The 23,314-nt window shown below is 37.6% G+C and overlaps 1 protein-coding gene across 2 annotated transcripts in view; it reads right to left on the bottom strand.

Annotated features, from left to right (window-relative positions):
- Positions 1-4,362: 4,362 nt before the first annotated feature.
- The window catches only part of LRPPRC (leucine rich pentatricopeptide repeat containing), a 93,741-nt gene continuing 74,789 nt past the window's right edge, over positions 4,363-23,314 (bottom strand). For both annotated transcript variants that reach the window (XM_087776099.1, XM_087776098.1), the window contains exons 31-38: positions 20,769-20,857; positions 17,194-17,398; positions 14,863-15,002; positions 14,585-14,700; positions 11,552-11,626; positions 9,900-9,984; positions 6,206-6,348; positions 4,363-4,872 (exon numbers count right to left, since the gene is read on the bottom strand). In XM_087776099.1, the coding sequence (XP_087632225.1) occupies positions 4,816-4,872; positions 6,206-6,348; positions 9,900-9,984; positions 11,552-11,626; positions 14,585-14,700; positions 14,863-15,002; positions 17,194-17,398; positions 20,769-20,857 (910 nt within the window). In that variant the 3' untranslated portion in view covers positions 4,363-4,815. The remainder of the gene's footprint in view (positions 4,873-6,205; positions 6,349-9,899; positions 9,985-11,551; positions 11,627-14,584; positions 14,701-14,862; positions 15,003-17,193; positions 17,399-20,768; positions 20,858-23,314) is intronic.

The following is a 23,314-nucleotide window of genomic DNA, read 5'->3' on the forward strand; positions in this document are numbered from 1 at the left end:
GAGCCTTCTTCGACAACCTCGAATGAGGCTGGCCAGGCCAACTTCATCCTGTCCACACCCCTCTGCTTTCCCTCCAGCCCAAACTGCTTTCTATCCAAAAGTCCACCCTCCTCTCCTCCCCTGAAGGTTCATCTCTGCTACCTGCAATTCTTCCCATAACTCCACTTTTCAGATTTGCCCTGGTCTCACAGACAATGTGAAGAACGGCAGGTGCAAACTGCCTGCAAAACCAAGACTTACATTTGCTGCTAGTTTTCAAGACTCATCACTTTCACTGTGAGACACTGAGGTTCGGTGCTGTCTGAGCGTCAAGTTCATTGGCACTTACAGCTGAGTGAAGTAACCATGAGAAACACGAAGAGGTTTGCAGCTATCGCTGCAGGCAATAGTAATTCTGTAGATACCACTGCTTTATCATGGTGCTGTAAGGGTAATCACAGGAGAAATTGTGAAGCATTACCCAGTTGTCATATAGAGGTTTAAGAGTATCGGAGAGAAACCCTGCATTAATAGTTTTATCTAAAAGTAGATCCATGTGGAACCCCCTGTCTATAGCAGGCACCGCATAAGACAGTTTCTATTATCTCATTTTCTTAATTACAGGAAACAGTAGAGAAAACTCAAACCTCAAACTTCCATATCTGCTCTTATTTCCATACCTAATGGGAAACCCAGAACTTTGTTCCTGTAGCTGATGATCTGCACACTCATACTCAGAAAGATGCCCTCGGATTACGTTACAGTCTCAGCTGGAGCCACTGCCTTCAATGGATACGGGGTTTCCTCTGGTTATTGATACACAGAAGTACTGGCAAACCACCAGAGGCTGCAGCCATTCTGGAAAGGAAGTATCTTTTTGCAGTTGACTTTGCACAGAAATTATGAGAATAATTTTAAGAAACGCAGAGTAATCTTTGCTAAAAAAGGCTAAATTCAATGACAATCTCAGCCTTTTCTTACGTGCTCACTTTTTTCACCTTTACAGCAACAATACACTGGTGCAGGAAATTGGACATTCCTTCTAGATGGGGCCAGATTTCTCATATTGAACAGCAAAACCTCCTGGTCACGTCCATCACTTCTGCCACTTCCTCCTCTGCTGTCTTCCTGGAGAGCCTGGAAGCATCACACCTTTGAGAAAAGCAATAAATACGGTAGTTCTCTGGCGAACACACTTCTACTCTCTTTCTGTCAATATGCGCACTCATGATCCTACCTTCGCTGTTATGATCCTCCCTTGTTACTGTAAACTGCAGCTGGAAGCCTGCTGACTCAGGCACTCAATCTATAAAAACCTTCTGAGCTGCCACTGCCGAAGACACGATCCGTTCAGCTACTCCGTTTTCAACAGTGGGTACGTATTAAGGAAGCCTGAAGACAGCTACTAACCACCAAGCTACATTTCTTGCTATAGAAAAGGGTCTCAGGAGACAACGAGTTGAACGAACTGTTTTAGTAGATCAGGATAGAACTGCAGCGTGTAATTATCATGCTGCAAAATGACTATATTGGTAGTTAACAAGGAAACTTTTCCCATATTGAGCTCAAAACCCAAAAAGCACCTTCCTCCTGCCCCTGCCCTCAAGGGGAGCGGGGGAAAGGAGCGAGTCTGTAACGTGGTGCAGGGCACAGAAGTAAGATTAAGTCACCTCAGTTCAAGCAGCAAGCCTTCTCCAGTCCTCTCCGCCCCAATCAAGACACACGATTATGCAAACACACACACGCTCACACGATTTGCTTTTTACAGTAACATGTCAGGTCATTTCACGTCACCACCCTCAGCTTCCCACGGAGGCCTCTGGAAAAAGCACACTCCTGTCTCAGACACCGCACCTGGCCTGGATCTTGCACGATCCCAGTTATCTGCTAGCCAGTGGCGACTAAGTCTTTTCTGCTTTGAAGGGGTAAGCGCTATGGTCAGTATGACAGAGTACGTTTGGTATCTGGACTAATGAATCACCATGACAAGTTTGCAAGGCTGCCATTCTGCATTGTGTCATCTTACAGGTTTCTTTCTTTGAATGGGAATAAATAAATAATGAAACTGCCTACTTATTTGGTGAAGAAATGCTAGCCTTCTAAACTGTGTTTTTCTTCATGCTTGAAATGGCTGAGTCTCAGCACACCAGTGCACGAGAAATATTATCATTTCAAGCGTATTCTAGAAGAGTTGGCACAAATGCCGATTCTGCAAAACCTTCCCAGCATAACCTTGTTTCAGACTGAGATGCTTGTGTCCCGGAGTGGCACAAATCCCTCACTGTCCCACATTTTAAAGACAGGAGGGACTGCACTCCCCTGTGTAATCATTCCTTAATTGCACACGAAACATTTACTGGAACAGAAAATCAGAAATATTATCACACAACAGCAGCCTTTCCCTATCCTTTGAATAATCCCTGCTTTCCCATCTCTGCCACAAGGCTCCATCAGCCGGGGCTATTGCAACGTGATCCCAAGCGGCCAGCGTGCGCCTTCACCCACTACCCTGCCACTGCTGCCACAAAACCCTGCTGCTGTTTGGCCTCACGGTCCTGCAGTGCCTCGCTGATGCTTCATCGGCACAGCAGCTGGCTCTTTCAGCCCACAGCTTTCCATGAGGTCACTCCAAATGCAATTTCAGAGCTGAAAACAATTTCATTTATATTTTTCAGTTACGGGCTATCAAATTTACTTTCCATTTCCATAACCGCAACTATAAAATCACAGGGCATTATTCTGTCAGAGTTCAAGTCAAGCCAGTTAGAAGAAAAACGTGCAGATGCCAGCTAGCGCCAGGCCTGCACGGCCAGACCTCACGGGCGGGCACCAGCGACAGGCAGCCGTGCAGCTGGCTGCGGCGCTGCGCGCTGCTGTCCCGCCTCGGAAGGCGGCAGCCAGCAGGCACAACCTGCCAGTGTGGCGGCACAGCCTAACGACAGATGCAGCACCTGGCAGTCAACTGCACCTGGTCCGCGACCACATGAGATTCCACCTCCTTGCCACAAAGGGAGTTAAGATCTACAGCTCTGCTGCGAACTTCCTCTGCAATGATCTGGTGTTCGCTTCAAGTACTATCCGTTCTCTTCTTTGTCCTATGTGCTAGCTTAGCTCAAAAAGCATACAGGCTCATTGCCTCCAGTTACGCTCGGATGCGACTTTGCTTACTGGAACACGGCTACCACCGTAAAACCGCGGATTCACAAGATGACCTCTAAAAACAAGAGCCGTGGCACTAGAGAAAGGGTTGCCAACTAGTCCTCAATTATGCTGCCATTACACTGAAACACATGTAAGGTAACTGTAGCTTTAGAAAAAAGAAACACCTCCATTTGTAAAATGAAATACTGAGCACTGCCTAGGCGTGCTTTCAGATAGGGCACACAACCTATAGGGCTATGACTGCAATTTCAGATGCTCATGCCTTGTCTTGCCAACCCAGGAAGGAAGGGCGCCAGACGGTTAGAGCCACGTAGGCGCGGTATGTTGTCGAGTCTACGCTCGTGAAGTAACGGAGGTCCTTGCAAAACCACAGCACCGACGGAGCAGGCGCAGATAGGATTCATACCGTTTGTCTGGAAGACAAAATTTACCACTCACCTCAGCCCGGTTAGTTGCACCTCACTTTTTGAGTACAGCAGGAACTTTCTGTGTATTTATAAATATATTAGCTAGTCAACGGATTGGAAATTTTACTTTAAAAAAAATCAGGTCCCAATTTCTTCCCAACTTTGACACATTCAGATTACTGTACAAGTCTTCCAAAATTTTGTCAAAACCTTGTGTGCACACATGAATTTTTCATTACTACAGTGTTGCCTATGTGGGAGAACCTAAGAAACATAAGGTTAACTAATCAAAAACTTAAAGATCAATCAAGTTATTAAATGCACAGAAACAAGCTTTCATTTCATTAAAACCTGTCTTAAGCACTGCATAGGCACCGTATTCCATTTGTTATACCAAGGTGCACATTTCTGAGTTTCCACCATTATTCACAGACATAGTGGATGTATTTTCTAGGTATTCTTTCATCTTTCTAAGTGTCTTATTTTCATGATCCCACAACTCTGGACTGTAAAACTTCACATCAGAGTAGGTTTACTCCCACATTTATACCAATAAAGCACACCAGGTCTCCCAGCAAGTAACCAACTGCTACCTCTGCAAATAATGGGCACTGCTTTGTTTAAAAGGCATGTTTTCATGGCTATGCAGTTCTTGTGTCCATACAATTAACTGGATTAACAGTTACGAGAATGAATTAAAGATGCTTTAAAACCACTACACACGAGCTAGTGTAAAAGGTAGAAGTATTTTGTGTTTACCTGCAATATCGAACACCCTAACGAGATACTTAACACAAGAGAAGTACATTTCGGAGAAATCTAAAAAAGATGTGTTTATTTTCTGTAGATACAGATGAATCCTGCCGATGATGTTCTTTACCCTTCTGCTTTCACCCCAAAGTACATTGATCAGGGAAAGAACAACAAAGGGTAGGACAGTTTGCTTAAGTTACAATTACGTACCCCTCTAGCAACTTTCTTGATATACATATATTTGGTCAATCAACAGGAGCCAAAATACAGTTCAGGTTATAGCAGATCATACATCAAAACAGAAATAGCCTAGAAAGCTGCATCTTGATATTTCATTAGCAATTTTAACTACATTTCTATTAACGAATGTTTCTATCAATTACAGCTATGGACAGTGCTGTTTAAACACAGATTTATATTAAAAATTACACAGAACAACATGCTTTTTAAATTTTTTTATTGAATGTAATATTTAACAATTTCATAAACAACTAAAGCATGAAAGACCATCTGTTCACGATGCTTCCAATCTTCTTTTCCTCCATTTTTCCACATAGAACTTGAATGTCTCCTATAAATAGAGTGGAATAAAGAAGTTCAACATTGTTTCAACTGAAAAGTTACTCATTCTGAACAAAGTCTAATGTCCTGACAAAAGCAAAATCTATTATTCTCTGTCATGCAAAACTAGATCTGTATTGAAGTCTGTATAATTAAGAGAAATACCAGAGAGAGAGAATAAAAGGAAAAGGAAAACCTTGCCAAAAATGCATAATGAAGCTTCTATTACAAAATGCAATAATATAATCAATTTCATTTTAAAAATGAAAATACTTTTTAACTGCAATCTGCAATTGTGTCAAAAAAATTATGAGATGCTTTTAAAGACCAAGCTGCATTCGAGAAAAATTGAACAGGGAAATCTGAAAATGAATCACTTCAGTGACTTTGAAAAAAACACTCTTATTTTCACTAGCTACATGTAAGAAACAGGCATTCTAGGTTTTAAATTTACACGGTCCAAATAAAAATTGAGATTATAGATTTGCAGAAAAAACTCCACAGCTGTTAAACAGCTAAACCAAACATTTTATGCCAAAATTTTCTCCAGTCCTTTGCAAAATGAGAAAAATCACATTTATCATGAAGAAATATGGAGAAACAGCACGTAATCAGGTCTTTACAGAACTACAGAAAAACACTTTTTTGAAATTAAAAATTTTAAATTTAATTTTTAAAATTAAAAAAAGTGGCTAGAAAATGGTAATAAAGAGTTTGCTTCGAGAGGGAAAATATAATAAGTCTTTAAAAGTCTGCTTTGCTAAAATGGTACTAGTGGACTATTAGTCAAAGGAATGATGTGAAAGAAGTATTTACAGTCTTGACAGATTTCGAGTCACACCACTTGTCACCCTCAAAGAAGATATATTTGCACAGTTGCATACATCTGTTGGCAAGGCAGCTAGGAGCAAAGCTGAAATAGAAAATAATTCCTGCAGTTCTAAAATCCCATCCTACTAAAGCAGCAACTTGTACTAGATACAAAACAGGTAATTAATGAAAACCCATTAATTGTTAATGAAATGCACATTCTATAAGCCTTTTAAAAGTTCAATTGCTTAGACAAATGCCCCAAGGACATTTGATAAAGGTACACCTGTAGATGAGTGCCTGATAAGGATCAGGTAGTTTAAATATCGTAAGCCCCAAGAGGTTTTATTTCCTCAAGCCAAATCCAACGCAAGATTACTATAGCTCCTGCAACACTCAGTACTTCATACATTACCTCCTTTGAGGAGTCTCTGCAGAGATCTAATCCCTATGTAATTATTCATGCAGTTTGTTTTATTAACACTGAACATACACAATTCTGCAGATCTATTTCTTAATTAGGAAATACTCACAGGGGGTTCAGTGAAAGGGACAGGCTCTCCTACTTTCTTCAGAAAGGCTGCTAAAGATTTCAGAGATAGCTCGTGCAGCTGTATGTTCTTCGCTTTTGTTTTCTCATACACGGCCTTTACAGAAGCAACATCCCCATCCAATTCTGAGGAAAAAAATAAAACCCAAAAAACCCCCCAGTGGTTAAGTGTTCCTCTTTTCACCTGTTTCCATGATGTCATGCATTCCTATTACTTGCCAAAACATAGTCTGAATATTTTAATATACAATATTCCAAATATTCTGGATATTCTTCATATCCTACTGACAATTCCCGTAAGAGAACAGAACATACAGCCATTCTAGCTTTCCGGGTTTTTTGAGGCGGGATGATCATTTCCTTCAAGAAGGTGCTGGAAGCACAAGAGAGTAAGAGCCACACAGCGAGACCACACCACTCTAGGATGTGAGATACAGAGCCATATGCCTCTTTCTGGAGCAAATGATAAAAAATAAAAACAAAAGCTAGAACGGAAGCCACCCAAGTTCAGCATGTGAGAACTCTAGAACACAATTTAATTCCCTTAAGTAAGGGCAGAATATTGTTATGGTTACATGTGCTGGCTACATCAAAACTATGACCTAAAGGAACAAAGAAAACAAAGGTGAGATGCTCATTTTAGAATACAAAGAAAAACCCATTTCATCCTACTGAGCAGGAGCAGATTTTTGCTGACCCACTAACACTATTACAAACCTTACCTGCTTAGGTAACCAGTAACATTTTGCTAGATATTCCATAAAAGGCACCATTCCCTGCAACCAGTTCTAACTAATCCATTCTTCATTTATTTAAAGCACTATTCACTTCTAGCTGTAGAAGAGTGGAGTGTACTTCTCCCTCTGCTACAGTGGGAGAACAGAGAAACTCCTCCTACACTGACTCACGCTTAACCACAGACTTTTCTGCTGCTCAGACATTTGCTTGAGAAGCGTCAGGATGAAATGAAAGTGACCCCTAACGGTTTCACTGCTGTCCTCAGGGTCCTAGAAGCAGTACAACAGTTCTTAGCACCTTGCGAACAACAAGTAAGCCATCAAGTCCAGCTAAATTAATTTTGTTGCGTGGGAAAACGCAAACACCTGCAGTATGGGACCTGTCTCGGGTTCTTACTTGTTCACATTTGGAAACACCATCTTCCCAACCATAGGGGCTACAAAAACAATGGTTCTTAAAGAAAAAAAAAGCTTTAATTATGGAGAAATGGATAGCTTGTGTCGCTTTCTCATGAGAAAAAGCTTCCCACTCACATCTGGCAAGTGGCTGAGCTCCTTTTTGAATGTGGGAGGCTACTGCAGAAACTGCATGAAGCGATGGTTTAATGTTAACTTTCTATTTCTTTAAAATAGAAGTATTTACTGTATGGAAAACAAACCAAAAAAGAGCTAATTCTTACATTGTGTTTAATGGAGCACGCAAATATGGTTTTACATATTTCTTTTTTCTAGAAGGTATACAGTAAAGAATTATGCATCTCACCAGATGAAGGAAATCTAGTCCTGGCAGTGGATCATATCTCAGGACAAGGAAAGGAGTAAATGTCCCTTTATTTGTTCAGTCATGGATTTCTGATACATGATCAGTCTTCTTTCAGCTGTGATCTATATTCTACTGTATCTTTGCTAAACACATGAACAATTATCATTTTAGTTGTCCATTTATTTTGATAACTATCAACAGTAACCAATTGTAGTAATAGTACTCTTATCTTTCATTCCCCTTTCTAACTAATTAAAAATAACAATGGGCCTGACAGGAGAATCATTTTTCTCTGGAAAACAATGATACTACAAGGTTGGACTTGGTCCAAAATGAGAAATCACGTTTTAAAGCTTACTAACTGTAAAAACAAACAAACAAACAAAATCTTTAAAATAAAAGATCTAGCCCTCTTGGCCAGAATACAACCTAAGCACAGCCTTCTAAATTTCAGTTGTGCTAAATATTTTGCTGATGATCCTTTTAACAGCCAAATGAAACTAACATACTCACCACTGCAGAAAGTATCAAAAATGGAGGGCAGGGATGAGGGGAAGAGGTAGCTACATTGCTGTTCACGTGTACAGGTCTGTACATATTATACATGGTGGGGACAGAATACAGTAAATGCCCCTGAGTATCCTAAGAGTAGGACAACACCTTACTTCTTTAAAACAGGAAGATGCAATAGAAAATGCAAAGATATCCTAGTATCACTCATCCAGCCCAGCCCTGGTAAGGTGGGTCAAGTAACTGATGTGCACTCTTCTACCTGATACAGGAGTGGAATCGATGTCTTACACAGTTGAGATGCTTGTACAGAATAACCTGGGGACAGCTGTTAAAACTCTTCATGGTGGTACTGAATGTCTCCTCTAGAACTCCCACCTCTTCACATACAGTGTGGCTTCACATTGTGTAGTGGCTACCGCTGTTTTAGGTATAATAGAGGAAGCAATTGATTCTCTGCAATCTCTTTATGAAATTGTTGTACTATGATGTAGTTGGAAAGGATATTGAAAAAATTAATTAGTTCACTTACAGAATTTTTACTGAGGTAAAAGCAGTAAAGCGCTAATGATAGTGTAAAGCAGCAAGTACAGTGCTGGTGACAAAAGGGCGTTTTTTTGTTTTATAAAAACATATTAGAAAACTTACCCTGCTGTGAATGAAACTATGGGACTAAATGATTTTGGTATTGATTGCTGTTTTGAACGTTACTAAGCAAGTTAGGTACTACATCATGAGAACTTCCACAAGTTGATTCAAATACAGTGAAGTTTGTATTCCTTTAACACCATACCTTGGATTTGGGTTTGAAGTGTTTTACTTAATTACTCCTATTTATCTCCTCTGTGATAGACTGGAGCACACGGGCTTCTGTCATATCTTTTTGCTTGTAATACGCACATGAAGAGTATTTACTCCTTGTAATAAAACTGGAGGACTACATCAGAGTACACAAAGCAAAAAACACTACAGCACAGAGAGGCAAGCTTCCAACTCAGTGTTGCCATAGGGGCTATGGGTCCTGGTTTTTCAAGAGTGAGCGTTGCAAATAAACATATTTAAATAAGCAACTTGATTTTTTAGAGTTGTTCCTCTCTGACTTCAACTATACAGAACCGACTAGCACTTCAAATCAACTATTTAGGTAAATCCAAATGAAGGCACCTGGAATATTATCTTTGGCTAAATTAAAACAGATATAAAGAATCTACACTAATAACAATAAGGTCCTTGCACTTATGATTTTGACACACACACATAAGAGGAACTGGATTTACTTATTACTTGTTTCCAGGGAAAAAAAAGCTAGATTCGTTTTAAAAGCCATTCATTTCTACAGTATTTCCCTCCATGAGTTAGGATGGATTCTTTTTTATTCCACGAAGCCCCTACTTAGCCTCTATTGTATCCTTTAATCTAATACAGCTCCTTTTGCAAAGGATTCAAGGCTTGGGTGAGTTGATTGCTTTTCCAGCCTAATAGCTACGATAGTATACAGACCCAACACACAAACAACAAAAATCCCAGAAAACCCCCCACCTTTGTGGCTCAAACTGTAAAGCAAGTTACACAGTGTAGCTCCTACTCCCCTTTCTAAGGGTGTCCATGACCTTTCTGAATGTCTCAAGAGTTCTTACTAAAAAGCTATTCCGAGGAGAGTAAATTACCATAACATCTCATGAGGTAACGGTATGCAGCTTCCGTATCTAGATGCTCAGGAATCAGTTCAAGAAGTGTCTCGATCTTCTTTGCCTATGAAATTTAACACACAGACAAAAAGACCATTGACTTCAAATCTTAAAGAATAAAATAAAATTGCCAAAGTTAGAAGAATTATTTCACATCTTTTAAGTGATATGAACTGTACTGATAACCAGGAATGGACTGTGCAACTGAAAGCAGACATAATTTCCTTCCCAAAATTTCATATGCAAATAAGAAATAGTCAAAGAAATCAGGCACAAAATAAAACAAAATACAGGACTAAAACCCCTACTTAAGAAGCCTAAACAGTAGTTTCTCAATTTTTTTTTTTTAGAAGGAAGCAATTCACATATTAATGAGAACATGCCAGGGTTTCAATCAATTTAAAAAAAAAAAAAATGCAAACCATTCAGCAGCCTTCACTGGCCTAGAGATCAATGGTAGCTACGATCAGTGCTTGAAAGAAGTTAGATCACTAACTAATGTGCTTAAATTTGGAACCTCCCTCCCTGAACTTCCGATTCCAGTTTCAAAAACTCTCAGGTCTTGAATTAAAAAAACTTTATAGAAATTAGTAACATCTTTATCACATACTACTAACTTCTATGCGTTATTAAAACTTCAGCTTGAAAAGCTAGAACATTTCAAGATTTTCAATTTCTTCTACAGACACCAAAAGATGGTGTTTATCGTCACCATATTTATCATCATCACTTCAACAGAAGAACTTCTAATCTATGAGTATTTAATGGCAATTTCCACAAAACATAAATGTGCATTTTCCCTCATTTGGAAAGAATTTATTCTAGTTTGCCTATTAACGGTCTCCTGATGCTGGTCCTCTATGAAAGAGAAATCAGTGTGGTTTTGCATGTCTGTGTGCGTGTTTGGGGTTTTTTTGTTGTTGTTCAGTGTTTGGGTTTTGTGGGGTTTGGTTTTGGGGGTTTTTTTGTGTGTGTTTTTTTTGTTTGTTCCTTTGGTGTTTGGGGGTGGGGTTGGTTTTTTTGTTTGGTTGGTGCTTTGTTTTTCGGGTTTTTTTACTTTGCAGGGGGCATATGAGGAGGGAGGGACAGGAGTAGAGCAGGCACATAAATGAAAGCATTTTGAATTATAGGGAATGAGCACAAAGCCAGGAATCCGAACAGATGCTCAAACTAGATACATGCCCAAGCCACCATAACAAGTAATATGAAATGTGTCTTTTAATGTAAACATACAGGCATTTTATCATTAGAGAGAGACTGAGGTTTTAACTTGCATTTGTATTCATACAACGTAGCCAACAAAATAAGTCCTCTCAGGTTGCGATACTGAACTGGATAGTGCAGTAAAACATTTAAAGCACAGTGTTTGTAGGATATGAAGTATAACATAAAAAAATGCATGAAATTACTGAAACAATAGAAAAATATTAAATACACCCTCCTTTCCATCATGCTCCATAAACTAAATTGTTCCTTTAAATGTAACCAGCTCTGCAAATTAACATCCCCCCTCCCCAAGAAACCTGATAAAGCTGTCAACTGTGAAGTTCAAGATCCAAAACACTTCAATAAAGGTCGATGAAATAGTATTTTGCTACATATACAACGATATACATGAAAAAATATTATACCTGTCCAGGTTTAGATGCTGATCTAGCCATAAAACGTGCAAAAGCTCTCTTCTCCTCAACTAATGCACCACACCTCTAAAGAAAAAGAAATAATTAATGTAGCACTCATGACTAGGTTAATCATAAACAAAGTGACTAAGGTGAAAATTTCCAATTACAGATGTTTAAAATAATATACTAATATATTACCTATTTACAAGGTAAATAATTGACCATTAGTTTGGAAAAAAAAAACAAACACCACTGAACATAAGAAACAAGTTCATTTCATGCACCGTTGTGGTAAGCATTCTTTTTAAAATGATAGGTATAAAGTTTGTTTAAAACAAAAAGGGAAAGAATTAAACTAATACTTCAACATACCACAAAAATGAGGTTTAGGACTGCAAAAGAATGAAAAAGAGAAACACTATTCCTCTCCAATTATACTGCCAAGCATTCACAAGTGAGCTAGGGATCATAAGGTTAATTATACATTTAATAAGGTGTCAGGGAGATAACTGCTCGTTTCTTTATAAAAATTAAAATGTACAAAGCAAGTTCTCTTTAAAGTATAATTACCTACACTTATGCATACAAAGGACTGATTTCAATCTCTATTTTATAAAAGGCTTTCACTGCAATAGACAGTGTTTGAGAGAGAGAGAGAGAAGTTGAACTTAAAGTTTGAGACAGACCAGATAAATCAAAAATCTATCTTACTTTAGAAACAAGGGCAAAATAAAATATACAAGACAATATTTTAGTGTATGTTCCTCAAAGGTGTCAGTCTTGAAATTCTTACAATGCACAGTGCTTTTTTCCAGCTCTAAGATATTTTATCAGTACCAAAACGCACAGAAAGAGGAGAACACTGTGCATATAAAAATGCACATACCATGAATTTACTACATTTAATTAGTATTTTAGACATACGCAAACGAGAAATTTTGGTTGATGCCATTATGAATGTACTGTATGTGTAATACAGTTTGACAAGCTCTTTAAGGTCCAGGTGAAAGGGTGTGAAGCCTCATTCCATCAGGCAAACTAAGACAAAAATGTACCCATAGTGTTCTGACAAAAAAAAAAAAAAAAATCACTTTATGGTGATAAATAGGCGAAATATTCATGGAAGAAATTTGCAACATTTTATTTACTGGTTCTAGGCGCTGTCACCTACTGTCAGTATAAGAAATAAGGATGCTCTGAGAGGAAAGAGACAGTCTAGTCAGAGAAATGTTTTCCACAGCCCCCTTTCATGCTGAAATATCAAACCATTTTTGACTTTCGTCAGTAAAAGCATTCTCCCTCCAGACAGTACAAAAGACACTGTTGCCATTTCTTGAACTTGTAAATACACTTAGATGCATTTTTGAAAGCAAGGATTCTCCATGCGTATACTAATATTTCAGATTATTACAAGCAAAATAATTTAGATTGTGGTTTACTTTTCAAGAAAATAATAAGCAATGAACAGTGATTACTACTATCTTCTAGTTACCTATTAGTAGAATACTTGATCTGTAATAGCACTCAAGAATGTTTAACACAACTGAAAGTTTTTCCAGCACCATATAAAACCCAAATTTTCTTATACACCCAGAAGCTTCAACTCAAGCTTATCTGTGTCCACTTAACATGAAATATTTTTAAATTCTCCCCCAAGATATAGCATATACAATGTTATTTCAAGTATGCTATAGAGTCATGAATTTAATTCCAACAGTTGGATGCTGTTGTAATAACATGTTTTAGGAATTCCATATGAATGGAAATTATTCTGTGTTTTGAAAAATTTTAAGAACATGCAGACTTTACTTAAAAATGCAAACCCCCCTATCTCTATAAAAGCAAGAAATTGTAACCGATTTTCATTCACTCATTCATTCATTTCAATCAAAGAGCAATCAAAAAATCAGGAAGAATAAAATAACTTGAGATTTTTTTTGCATTTGATGTTTCATGCTATATAGCAGGGTTTTATATCAAAATTGTAGTCTCCTTTTAATTTAATACTCAGATGACCTGTTAGTCAAAGCAATAAACAAAGTAATATTCCAGAGCAAGGAATATACAAATAATACACCTCACACCATAGTGGAAGTAACCAACACATTTGTTGGTATGCATTCTTTTCAAAAAATGGTCTTGGAGTATCATAAAACATCTGATGGACAAAGCAGAGCTTTTTCTTTAACAGCTTAAAATACTTAGGAACTGGTAAATGAGTAGTATGCACTACCAGGAGATGGTAAGAGGCCCAAGTCTGAGGCAGGAGCTCACGCACACAGAACAATCTGGAGAATCGGCGTGACTGCTGGACTGCCACCTGCTGGGATGAGCCTCCCTGACGGAGCCTGTTTGCGTACGCTGCCAGCGGCAGCTCCCATCACCTACAGTTCATCCCACCTCTGGCTCGGCTTTGTCTTTAGCTCTGTACAAATGGCACAAACGCAGTTGTCTCATTCCCTGAAGATCGCTAACTCAGCTGAGACTGTGGGCCAGAGACCAGCATTTATCTTGTAATGCATCTGAGACACTCAAGTGAATAGGAAGCAAATTGAGCTCTTAATAAACCTTGAATACAGCATATACAATATAGCAACCAAGTGAAATAAGGTCCGTGAAAAGCAAATGTTACTTCCTTCTGGTTTGCAAACTGTACAGCTCTAAGATATTATTATGTTTACAGCACTTGGGAAATTACCTGAGAAGTTGCAAGGAAAATGTTTGCAAGAAGCAACTGCCCTCTAGCAGAAAACATAAAAGAATACTTGCTTTGGATGGAATTTCAAGCAACATACAAGTCTTCCGTTATTTCCTTCAAGTTGTTACAAGACAAAAAACCTTCCGACTCTGGCGTTCACTACTACTATTAGTACTAGAGTACTAATAGAATGGAAAAGTCTAAACTGTGCTACCGCTACTCATGCTGTAATTCAAAAGCATACTAGTACTAGCCTATGCTATGCAACACCTCCTTTTGACAATTTCTCAGTTAACCTCTGAAGAGCTCTAAGCATTTCTGTACCTCTCTTGTTATGTCATTACCTGTATCAGCGATCTGGCATCATCCACTCTGTCTGCACTGACATATTGAAGGAAAAGATCTGTGACAGGTCTGTAAATTCCAAACTGACTGGCCAGTCGTTCTGCCATCACACCAACTGCAAAATGATGGGTACATAAGGAAAACCTTTGATTGAAAAGCCACTTTTGTAAACTTCACAGGGATGATTTATGCTGACTGAGCAGGTTTTACATGTAATAGCTCTTTCATAACACCTCTGTCTAGTCAGAATATTTAAATATCATGGCAGTTAACTTACATTTTTCCAAAGCTGGTTCTAATCCTTCCTCAGACACCTTTCTTAACAAGTAGGCAATATTTCTGACAGCTTGATCAGGATTCTGTGCACCAGAGATAAGCAGAGGCTCAAGGTATTCCACAGCAGCATCAAGGTCATTGCTAGGAAAATAGATTGAACTGGCTTAGTTTCTGAAATCAAGATTTCTAAGCCTAAAGAAGCAATTATATTAAACTTTTTGTTTTCTACATTAAGGTTATATTTCCCAGGAATGGTTGAGTACCTATGACTTCCTTCAGATATTGTAAAAGTGAAACCATTTATGACTGAATGAATAAATTAACCCATAAGTAAAATTTTTTAACGACCTTTGACCTGTACAAAGCCTAAGTAATTTTGACACACTTTTTCCCTCATTAAGAAAGAAGAGTTCAGCTAGCTGCTTTAGGAAAACGTGTTCTGCAAATCTAGAGGACAAAACCAAAACATTAACGGAAGGTATCTGAATAATTAATGCACGCAACTCAAGGTTTTTTTTTTTAATGCTATTCAATTAATTATTTACCCGATTTTTCCCATGCCTGCCTTTCTGGATGCAAAAGACAATAGTAAATGTCATTTGGTCAGTAGCTTTGTCTAAACACTTTTAATCTTATGGCCCAAGTATAGAAATTGCTAATAAAATAATGCAGGAGGTATTCACCAAAGTGTAAACTCTACTTCTAGCATTCTAAAAAGTTCAAATGACAACATCTCTTATCAGTCCACTCTAAAAACTAATTTAATTGAAAAAGAAATCAGAGCATAATGAATGCTTTTAGGTGAAGCGGAAACGCAGCGCATTAGCAAGCTATGAAAAATGCTTTGAAAACTGTATCAGAAACATGAATCTACCAATAAATGAACAGGTATTAAAAATATCTGTAAGAATTTGTTTTTCATAGCTCTCAAGGTACAACTTGCAAGATATTTAAGAATATATAAGGTGCATATTATTTATACTGCTGCTAAGTCTTTTCATACATCCAAGCTAGTTTTGGTACGGGAAAAGAAAAGTTGATGCTGCCTAAATAACCTGTGCCTGCATACAGCTATTATTTATTTATTCTTGTCACCAATCTACATCTTAAGAACATAGCATGACTTTGCAACACTTATGACATGGAAATATAGGAAAATATACAGCTTATGAGACAAATCCTGAAGTCTCTCTCCTATTTGGAGTGTTTAATTTAGGCAAAAGTCAATGCACTAAAACTGTGTGCCAAGGACCACTCAGATCTAAGTATTTACAGGATCAGTCCTTTATAGACAGATTGTTTTCAGGGGCTGAAAATATAGCGAGCTCACTACTGGAACTGGCCTGCATGGTTCTCCTTCAATTCAAGTCCTCTTGCTGATCCAGACACTTCAGTGACTATCCTCTCTGGTCTGGCATGCCTGAGGCGATCAGGTATCTGTTATGTACTACACAGCTCTACAGCTTTCCTGCCAAGTTAGACACAGGAGCTCTACCTGATGAAACTGGTTTGAAATAAAATAACAGAATATGTAGGATTCCTGAAGACCGGTTCCTGCAAATCATATTTGAGAAGTTCATAGTACGCCTTTTTTCCCAGAAGTGCTTCCCCCATGCAGTTTCATACAAAGGATAAACTAGCACAGCACCAACGTATCAACTAAAACGCTACGCAGAACATGATACTGAATTAAACAGTTGAATCAAAGGATACTCAAAGTGTGCGGATAATTATCATGATAGAAACTGTGGCCTAAAACAGCACAGCAGCCAATTTTTTATACTTGTGACAAAAAAGGAAAATAAAACCACTCCACAGATACATGTCTGGCTTTCACATTTTGAGGGTAAACATAATAATATTTCGTGATTTCAACTACTGGAATAGGGAGCAGATTTTTGTTTCCAAACAAGTATTATTTGCACAATCGGTGGGTGCTAAGTTCCAAGATTTTTTAGGTTTATATTGATGAAGTAATTCAATTTTACATTCAGATTTCATAGGGCTTTTAATCTAACACCAAGGAGAACATTTTACATGAAGTGTAATACGTTAGAACAGAGGCATCAAAGCTAAATTACGCCACCAGAGAAGACCTTATGCTATCCGAAGTGCTTCATAGCTATCCCTGTATTTCATTAAATGATGTTCAACCCCAAATGTGTTTGGGAAACGATACCAGAACAGAACTGAACAGCACGCTGCTCAACTTGACCAGACTTTTAACATCTAGGACACTGTAAGAATGGAAACAGAATGAAATGGATAATGCAAGTGATTTCCCACCACTCTGCGTAAGAGAATTACATATACCAGTCCTAGAAATACTTACTTCTTAGTATGAGCCAATGCAATAGCATTAGCGATTAGTGAGGCAGATATACCAATTGATTTTGTGATGTCTTCCAGCATGTTTTTAAGTGCTTGCAGGTTCTTTAAGTCTCCTTTTTCTGCGAGAGTCTGAATGAGTGCAATAACTGCTGGTCTAGTAGGCAACAAGCCGCTGTCAAGCATTCCTTTTAAAACAGCCATGGCATCTAATGATGGTAAAGAAATAAGGGAAAAGGAAATCAGATCTTAGTTCAGAAGGCAACCATGCTGCTGGTATCATTAACCCTACCCTTTTTAAAACACGTACAGAAAATAATTTTCTTGCTGAACTTAAGCCCCCAAATTGCTACAGTGAATTACAACTTGAATATATACACACACAAATAAAAACTTTCAACAGTAATTCAGGTTAAAATGCTTTAATAGTTGCTCAATAAAAATTATTAAGATACTTTTAACATGTAATTCATTAATTTTAGTATCCAGCTCAAGGAAAGCAGCTGTGTCATAAATGTCCTCCCTTATGCCTTTAAAGTCATGACCTTTTCAGCTTGTTTTTTCTCCATACTATAATCAATTTTCATTACTACAAACCAAGAATAAATATAGTTTAAAAATGTAATTCATTATTGAAACTGCTGAAGCCTAGTATTCAGATTTATCTTTTTACGTGTGCATCAAAACTTTTTGCCAACATTTAATTTTTAAACATAAGCACGTGACACAAGTCTCCATACGAAACAAAAATAAACTCAAAACTGGACAGTTACCTGAAGAACTCCTAAAATTATAGCAATTACCTATGTTAAAAACAGTCAAAATCAATCTCCTGTCCATCTGCCACAAATTCCCCAAATCCACCGCAGATGCAGTCACCCTCATTTCTCTAACCGGAATTCTTGTCAATTTACATTATACATGAGCAAACACACACAGAAAGACATGCCCCTCTGGTAAAAATCTCTTACTCCTTACCAGCACAGGCAGGATTAATCACAGATAATAATTATAATACCAAGGGATAACACTTCTAACATAATATACACCCACTTGAATTCCACAGCATTAACATTCCAATTCAATATGCAGGTACTGCAGAAACCAAACATTACCTTTTACAACAAAGGAAGAAAAAACATCCTGTATGCCTAACCTTCCTTCATAGCAAATTTTTTCTGCAGCACTCCCCCCTGCTTTTTTCCTTTCTTTTTAGGGAAAAAAGGAGCAATACATCAGGGGCAAGATTGCCAAAATTTAAAAAGCAAACTTAAAACACATGCCAAGTTCAAGTTCTCTCCTGACTGTAAGTGTGCACCTCCCTTTAGCATGGAGCACGACCAGCCTTCTCAAGAACAAGGACAGAGAAAGATTTGAAAGTTGCATATGTGCAGCACTACTGCAAGAAATTATGTACTAGTAGCATACTAGATAATTCTGCTGGTATCATTTTTTTTTTCCTTATGCAAAAGCATTCATTATTACTAATTAATAATTCATAACTTAATCCCTTGATTTTTCAGTACTTAAAAGCAGATAACTGTGTGCTTGTGAAAACTGACCATTTATCTTTTAAAAGGTTTTCCTATAGACTCTGCAAATTCCATACCGTGAAACTCAAGTTCTGACTCTTAAAAGTAACTTGGGTTTTACCAAGTTCTTGTTAGAAGATATTAGAGCTCTTACAAGTATACTGAGGGACCTACATAAAAGCTTTTAACTATACCACATTACACAGCAAAGAATGATGGTGAACTGTATGGGGAGGTGATAAAGCACACAAGTTTTATACAAGTGAAAGCCTTCCCAGGGTGTCAGTCAAATGGAGCTCACCACCAAAAGATTGCAAAGAGACTGTGCCCAAAAAATTTTTGGGTAATCTATGAGCCTCAGAAAATTACCAGTATGGTTGAAATATTTAGTAGTTTGCATTTTCAAGTCTTCACTTACAAAAAGAGCAATATCTTTCAAATTAAAATAGAAACAAGGATCAAGCCTGACTATTCAATTACCAAAGTAAAACTTGTTCAACGCACAAGATAAAGGAAAACATAATTTTGCAAACCAATGTAATTCCACAGACTTCTTGAGAAACTTTGTATTGTGCAAAAAGAAACAGAGTACAGCAAGGGAGAGTGTTGATGTGGCAGAGAATTTATTATGCTAGCTAAAAAGAAATCGTGTAGTTAGCACAACAAATTAGCAGAATACAGAAACATCAGTGACGTTCTGAAGGGAAGATTTTTGGTGTGCAATATTTAGGAAGAACTAGCAAAACTTCATGACACACTGGACAACAAAAAGCAGAAAATTTCTTAGAATAAAATCAGACAGGAAAGTCAGGTGAAGGACTTGAAAGCTGCGAAAACTTAAGACTTGCCAACAGCAAGAGAAGTAATTGCATTCACCACAAATACTTCAGTCGATGACACCTGGCAGTGACGTCAGACTGGAGACTGAATGGGGAAGGAATTTGAAAGAAGACAAGTTTATCAGCCACAGGAAAGAGTACGATTGAGAAGATGCGTCTAAATGCTCATCTTAGAGTATTTTAATGCAGCTGATATTACGTGGGTATGGGCTACTACAGCTATGCATAATGGAATGAAATAAAATTAACTGATGGCAGAATCAAAAATGCATTTTCTCGTATGCCTTCTGGTATGAAAGTAAAACCCAATTCAGTGTAATACATTTTCTTCGTATGTAGCTGCTTTAACACTTAAAGGTACTGATGAAAACACGTATCAACACTGTACTTACGCTTATATAGGGATAAAAGACACAGGACTGCATGTAAAACCCTGTGCTTGCAGAGTTTTCCTCTCTCACAAGAGTTCTCCAGAACAGCTAAATAAGTAAAATGTAATGCTGTGGAGCTGAACTCTAGGCTGGAAAACAACCAATGCCTAGGACTAAAATAACACAACTATAAACTTTACCCACCATCTTGTTGGGTACCCTTACATACTCTTCAGCCACCATCTTCTCTTCTATCATCACCGTTACATTAAAAAGAAAACCAACCTGAATATTTTGTTACAGTTGGTTTTGAAAACTATTAAAAAGTATTTGATTAAGTTTTTAAATCAATATTATAATCATTTTGTGCACAATCATGCACATTTAACAGTCCATTTAACTCATCTGGTATCTCACATAACCAACACAATATGCAAGAAACAACTGCTGGGAATTGTTTCAGATGCTCTAAAGTATGTTAATTTCCAAAGCAAAATGACTTGTGCTGTGAATTTTAACGCACTTGAAAGCCTGTACTTTCTCTCGTTCTGGAGCACAAATTTTGCATGTCTGAAGAGCTGTGATTCATCTTAAGAAAACCCATCTTGTGTTAAATGGAATGGAAACTGGACTAAGTGGTCAAATGACAAGTACATTCATATTCAAGCTGTATTATAAATGCATGTACAGTAATTTACGTCTCTCAGCTACCACAAAAGGCTCTTGATAAGCAGGTAATTTGCTAAATGGACTCCTTTATCCAAGTATTCGAAGGGCGTTACAAGAAAAATCTGCAGAGGCATTAATGTGACGTAAAGGTCAAGCATTGTGACATACCTTTCAAATAATCCCGCCTAACTTGCGATATGATGAGGAGGCTGCTGGCAGCACTGTTCAGTGTGAAGCCCTTGATGTGGGTCTCAGCACTAAAAGAAGCAGACATTTAGAAAGGAATTACTGACATGCTTCTGATACGATAATAAATGGTTGAGCACCAAGGTGAAATTATAAAAACTACTGTTCGTATGTTAAAAATATTGCTGCAAAATATCGACCTGGAGACAGCTTTTGTGTTATCCTGTCAATGGTTATAGAAGGATAATTTTTTTTTGCATTCTGACAGATGACAAAGTTGGAAGTGAGCAACAAAAGAAACAAAGTACAAGATTTTTTTTAAACAATCGGTTCAGATTCTTGAATGCTGACATATTAGATGACTAAAATAACTGCATGCCCTGCATTGTTCTGTTGTATCCTAAGCTGGATACTTTTTCTTCTTTTTTCAATAGTCACCATAATTATAAAATGTAAAACTATTCTTTCAGCAATAAAAATGAAACATTTATTTTCAGCACTGTATATTTTAAACATAAACTAAAGCATATTATGAACTAACACCGTATCATTTGGTTGATTAATTTTCAAATTTCTGTCATCTAGATGTATACAGGTTTTAAAGTGAACATACTACATTTGCTGCCTTAGCCATGTTAAAATTGTGTTTTGCGTATCAATTCTTTATCTCCTGTAATACAAAACTTCATGTATCTATAGCAGAGAGAACCTTTACTTTAATAACACTGCTAAAGCTTTTCGAACACTCTGGAAATTAGTCAAGAGAGGCTAACCAGCAATCACATTGATCTTATACTGCAAAACGTTCCCGTTCCTAAATGACATATAGCCATATTTTTAATATACAGGGATAACTTTACAAATGTTCATTTCTAGATTACAAAATCTCTACACAGAAAAGGGGGGCATTGCCATTTACCATATCAGCAATCAAGATAAACCTCACTGATCATCTTGTGGCAAACAACTGAGCAGCCTACCTACTTGAACTTAGAGGCTGAGCGGATTGGGAGGTAAGCAGGGTCATTGCTAAATTATTCTCCTCAATCCCAAGAAAATCCTTCACATCGCACACAATATGACTATCCTCTCAGTCACTTTCAGCCTCCCAGGCTCACAAATGCAGTCACAGGACTCGGGATTTTCTTGCTCTCCCAACCAATCCTCTTAATCCCTGCCTAAGCACCCACTGCTCAGTTCCGCCTTTTTTTTTCCCTTTGTCCCATCTGTCAAAGCCCTTAAGTCAACAATTCATGCATGAGACTGTAAATTACATATAACAAAGGATTTACTTTCTCCAATCTTCCAATCTTAAGTGTGATTAAATAGATGTTAGCTACTATTACAGAACTAATCCATCATTCTAATACTCCTAAATTTCTATTTAAAACTTCTTGGACTAAATGCAGTAAATATTCCTCAAAACAGTGCCAGAATGCCAAAGCAACTAGACTTGGCTTGACCAACAGATCAGTAATCTTCTGGGTTGTTTGGCTGGTTTGTTTTTTTTCAAATGCAGAGTAAGAGTGCAGTTTCCTACCACCACATCACTTTCTCATTAAAGTTTCTCAGTTCTGATAACAGGAGGAAAGCGTTAAAATTATCTGGCCTTTTTAAAAAAAATTACTTACTTTGTTGCCTATGCTAATACTCATACTAAGGCTCTCTAAATATTATTTAAATTTCAAATTTGGCTTCAAGCAGAGTAAAAAAATATCTTAGCTTATATAAATGAAGGTAGCTTTCCTGTATTTTATGAAAATATTAAGAGTTGCACAAGTTTCAGGCCACTGCACACATTTAGGCTTTGTAGGAGTAATCTCTTTGTAATACAAGGTTGGAAAAATTGTCAAGCACGCAGAAACGTGTGCGAAACACACAGATTTGCTATTCCTCAACCATGTGTACGCACACAATCACTTTCTCTATTTCAGTGAATAATTTAAAACTTACAGACTTTTGAAAATGTTTAATGTAAGCATGATGTTACTAGAAAAAAGATACATAGACAAACACCATGAACACTGCCAATACGAAGCATTTTCTGTCTTGATGCAACAGTGAGCTGTTACAGGCTTCTTAGAATGTCATTATTTGGCATTTCTATGCTACAAGATGGAGCATGAGAGTTCTGAAAAGCACACGGGTTATGACGGTTGGCTTTGACCAGTGACCAAGAATAGAACCTCTTACTAAATCCTGTTTTCTTTTTTCCTAAATATCTCAAGGTTCAGAGGCTTAGTCCTTTAAAACACATCTCCAACTCTTAGTCTTTAGAATTTTTTGTTCATTTTTTTCCCTGCATTTTGAATTTACGTACTAAAACACTGATCTAAAGTGGAAATTCTGAATCATCGAAATACTAGGAACAAGCCATGACCTTCTTTCTGCTCTTCCAATCTGGAAATTACTGCTGATAACATGAATACTTTGTGCATCTTCCTTACAGGTGTGTTTGAGCTGTGGAGCAGGCAAGCAGTCAACGCATGTACAAATCTTCAGTAGAGAGCTTCTAAACTTCTTCCCTA

This window comes from Nipponia nippon, unplaced genomic scaffold, assembly GCF_047370975.1.
Source record: "Nipponia nippon isolate SJK-2023a ecotype South Korea unplaced genomic scaffold, ASM4737097v1 scaffold_4, whole genome shotgun sequence".
Lineage (NCBI taxonomy): Eukaryota > Metazoa > Chordata > Aves > Pelecaniformes > Threskiornithidae > Nipponia > Nipponia nippon.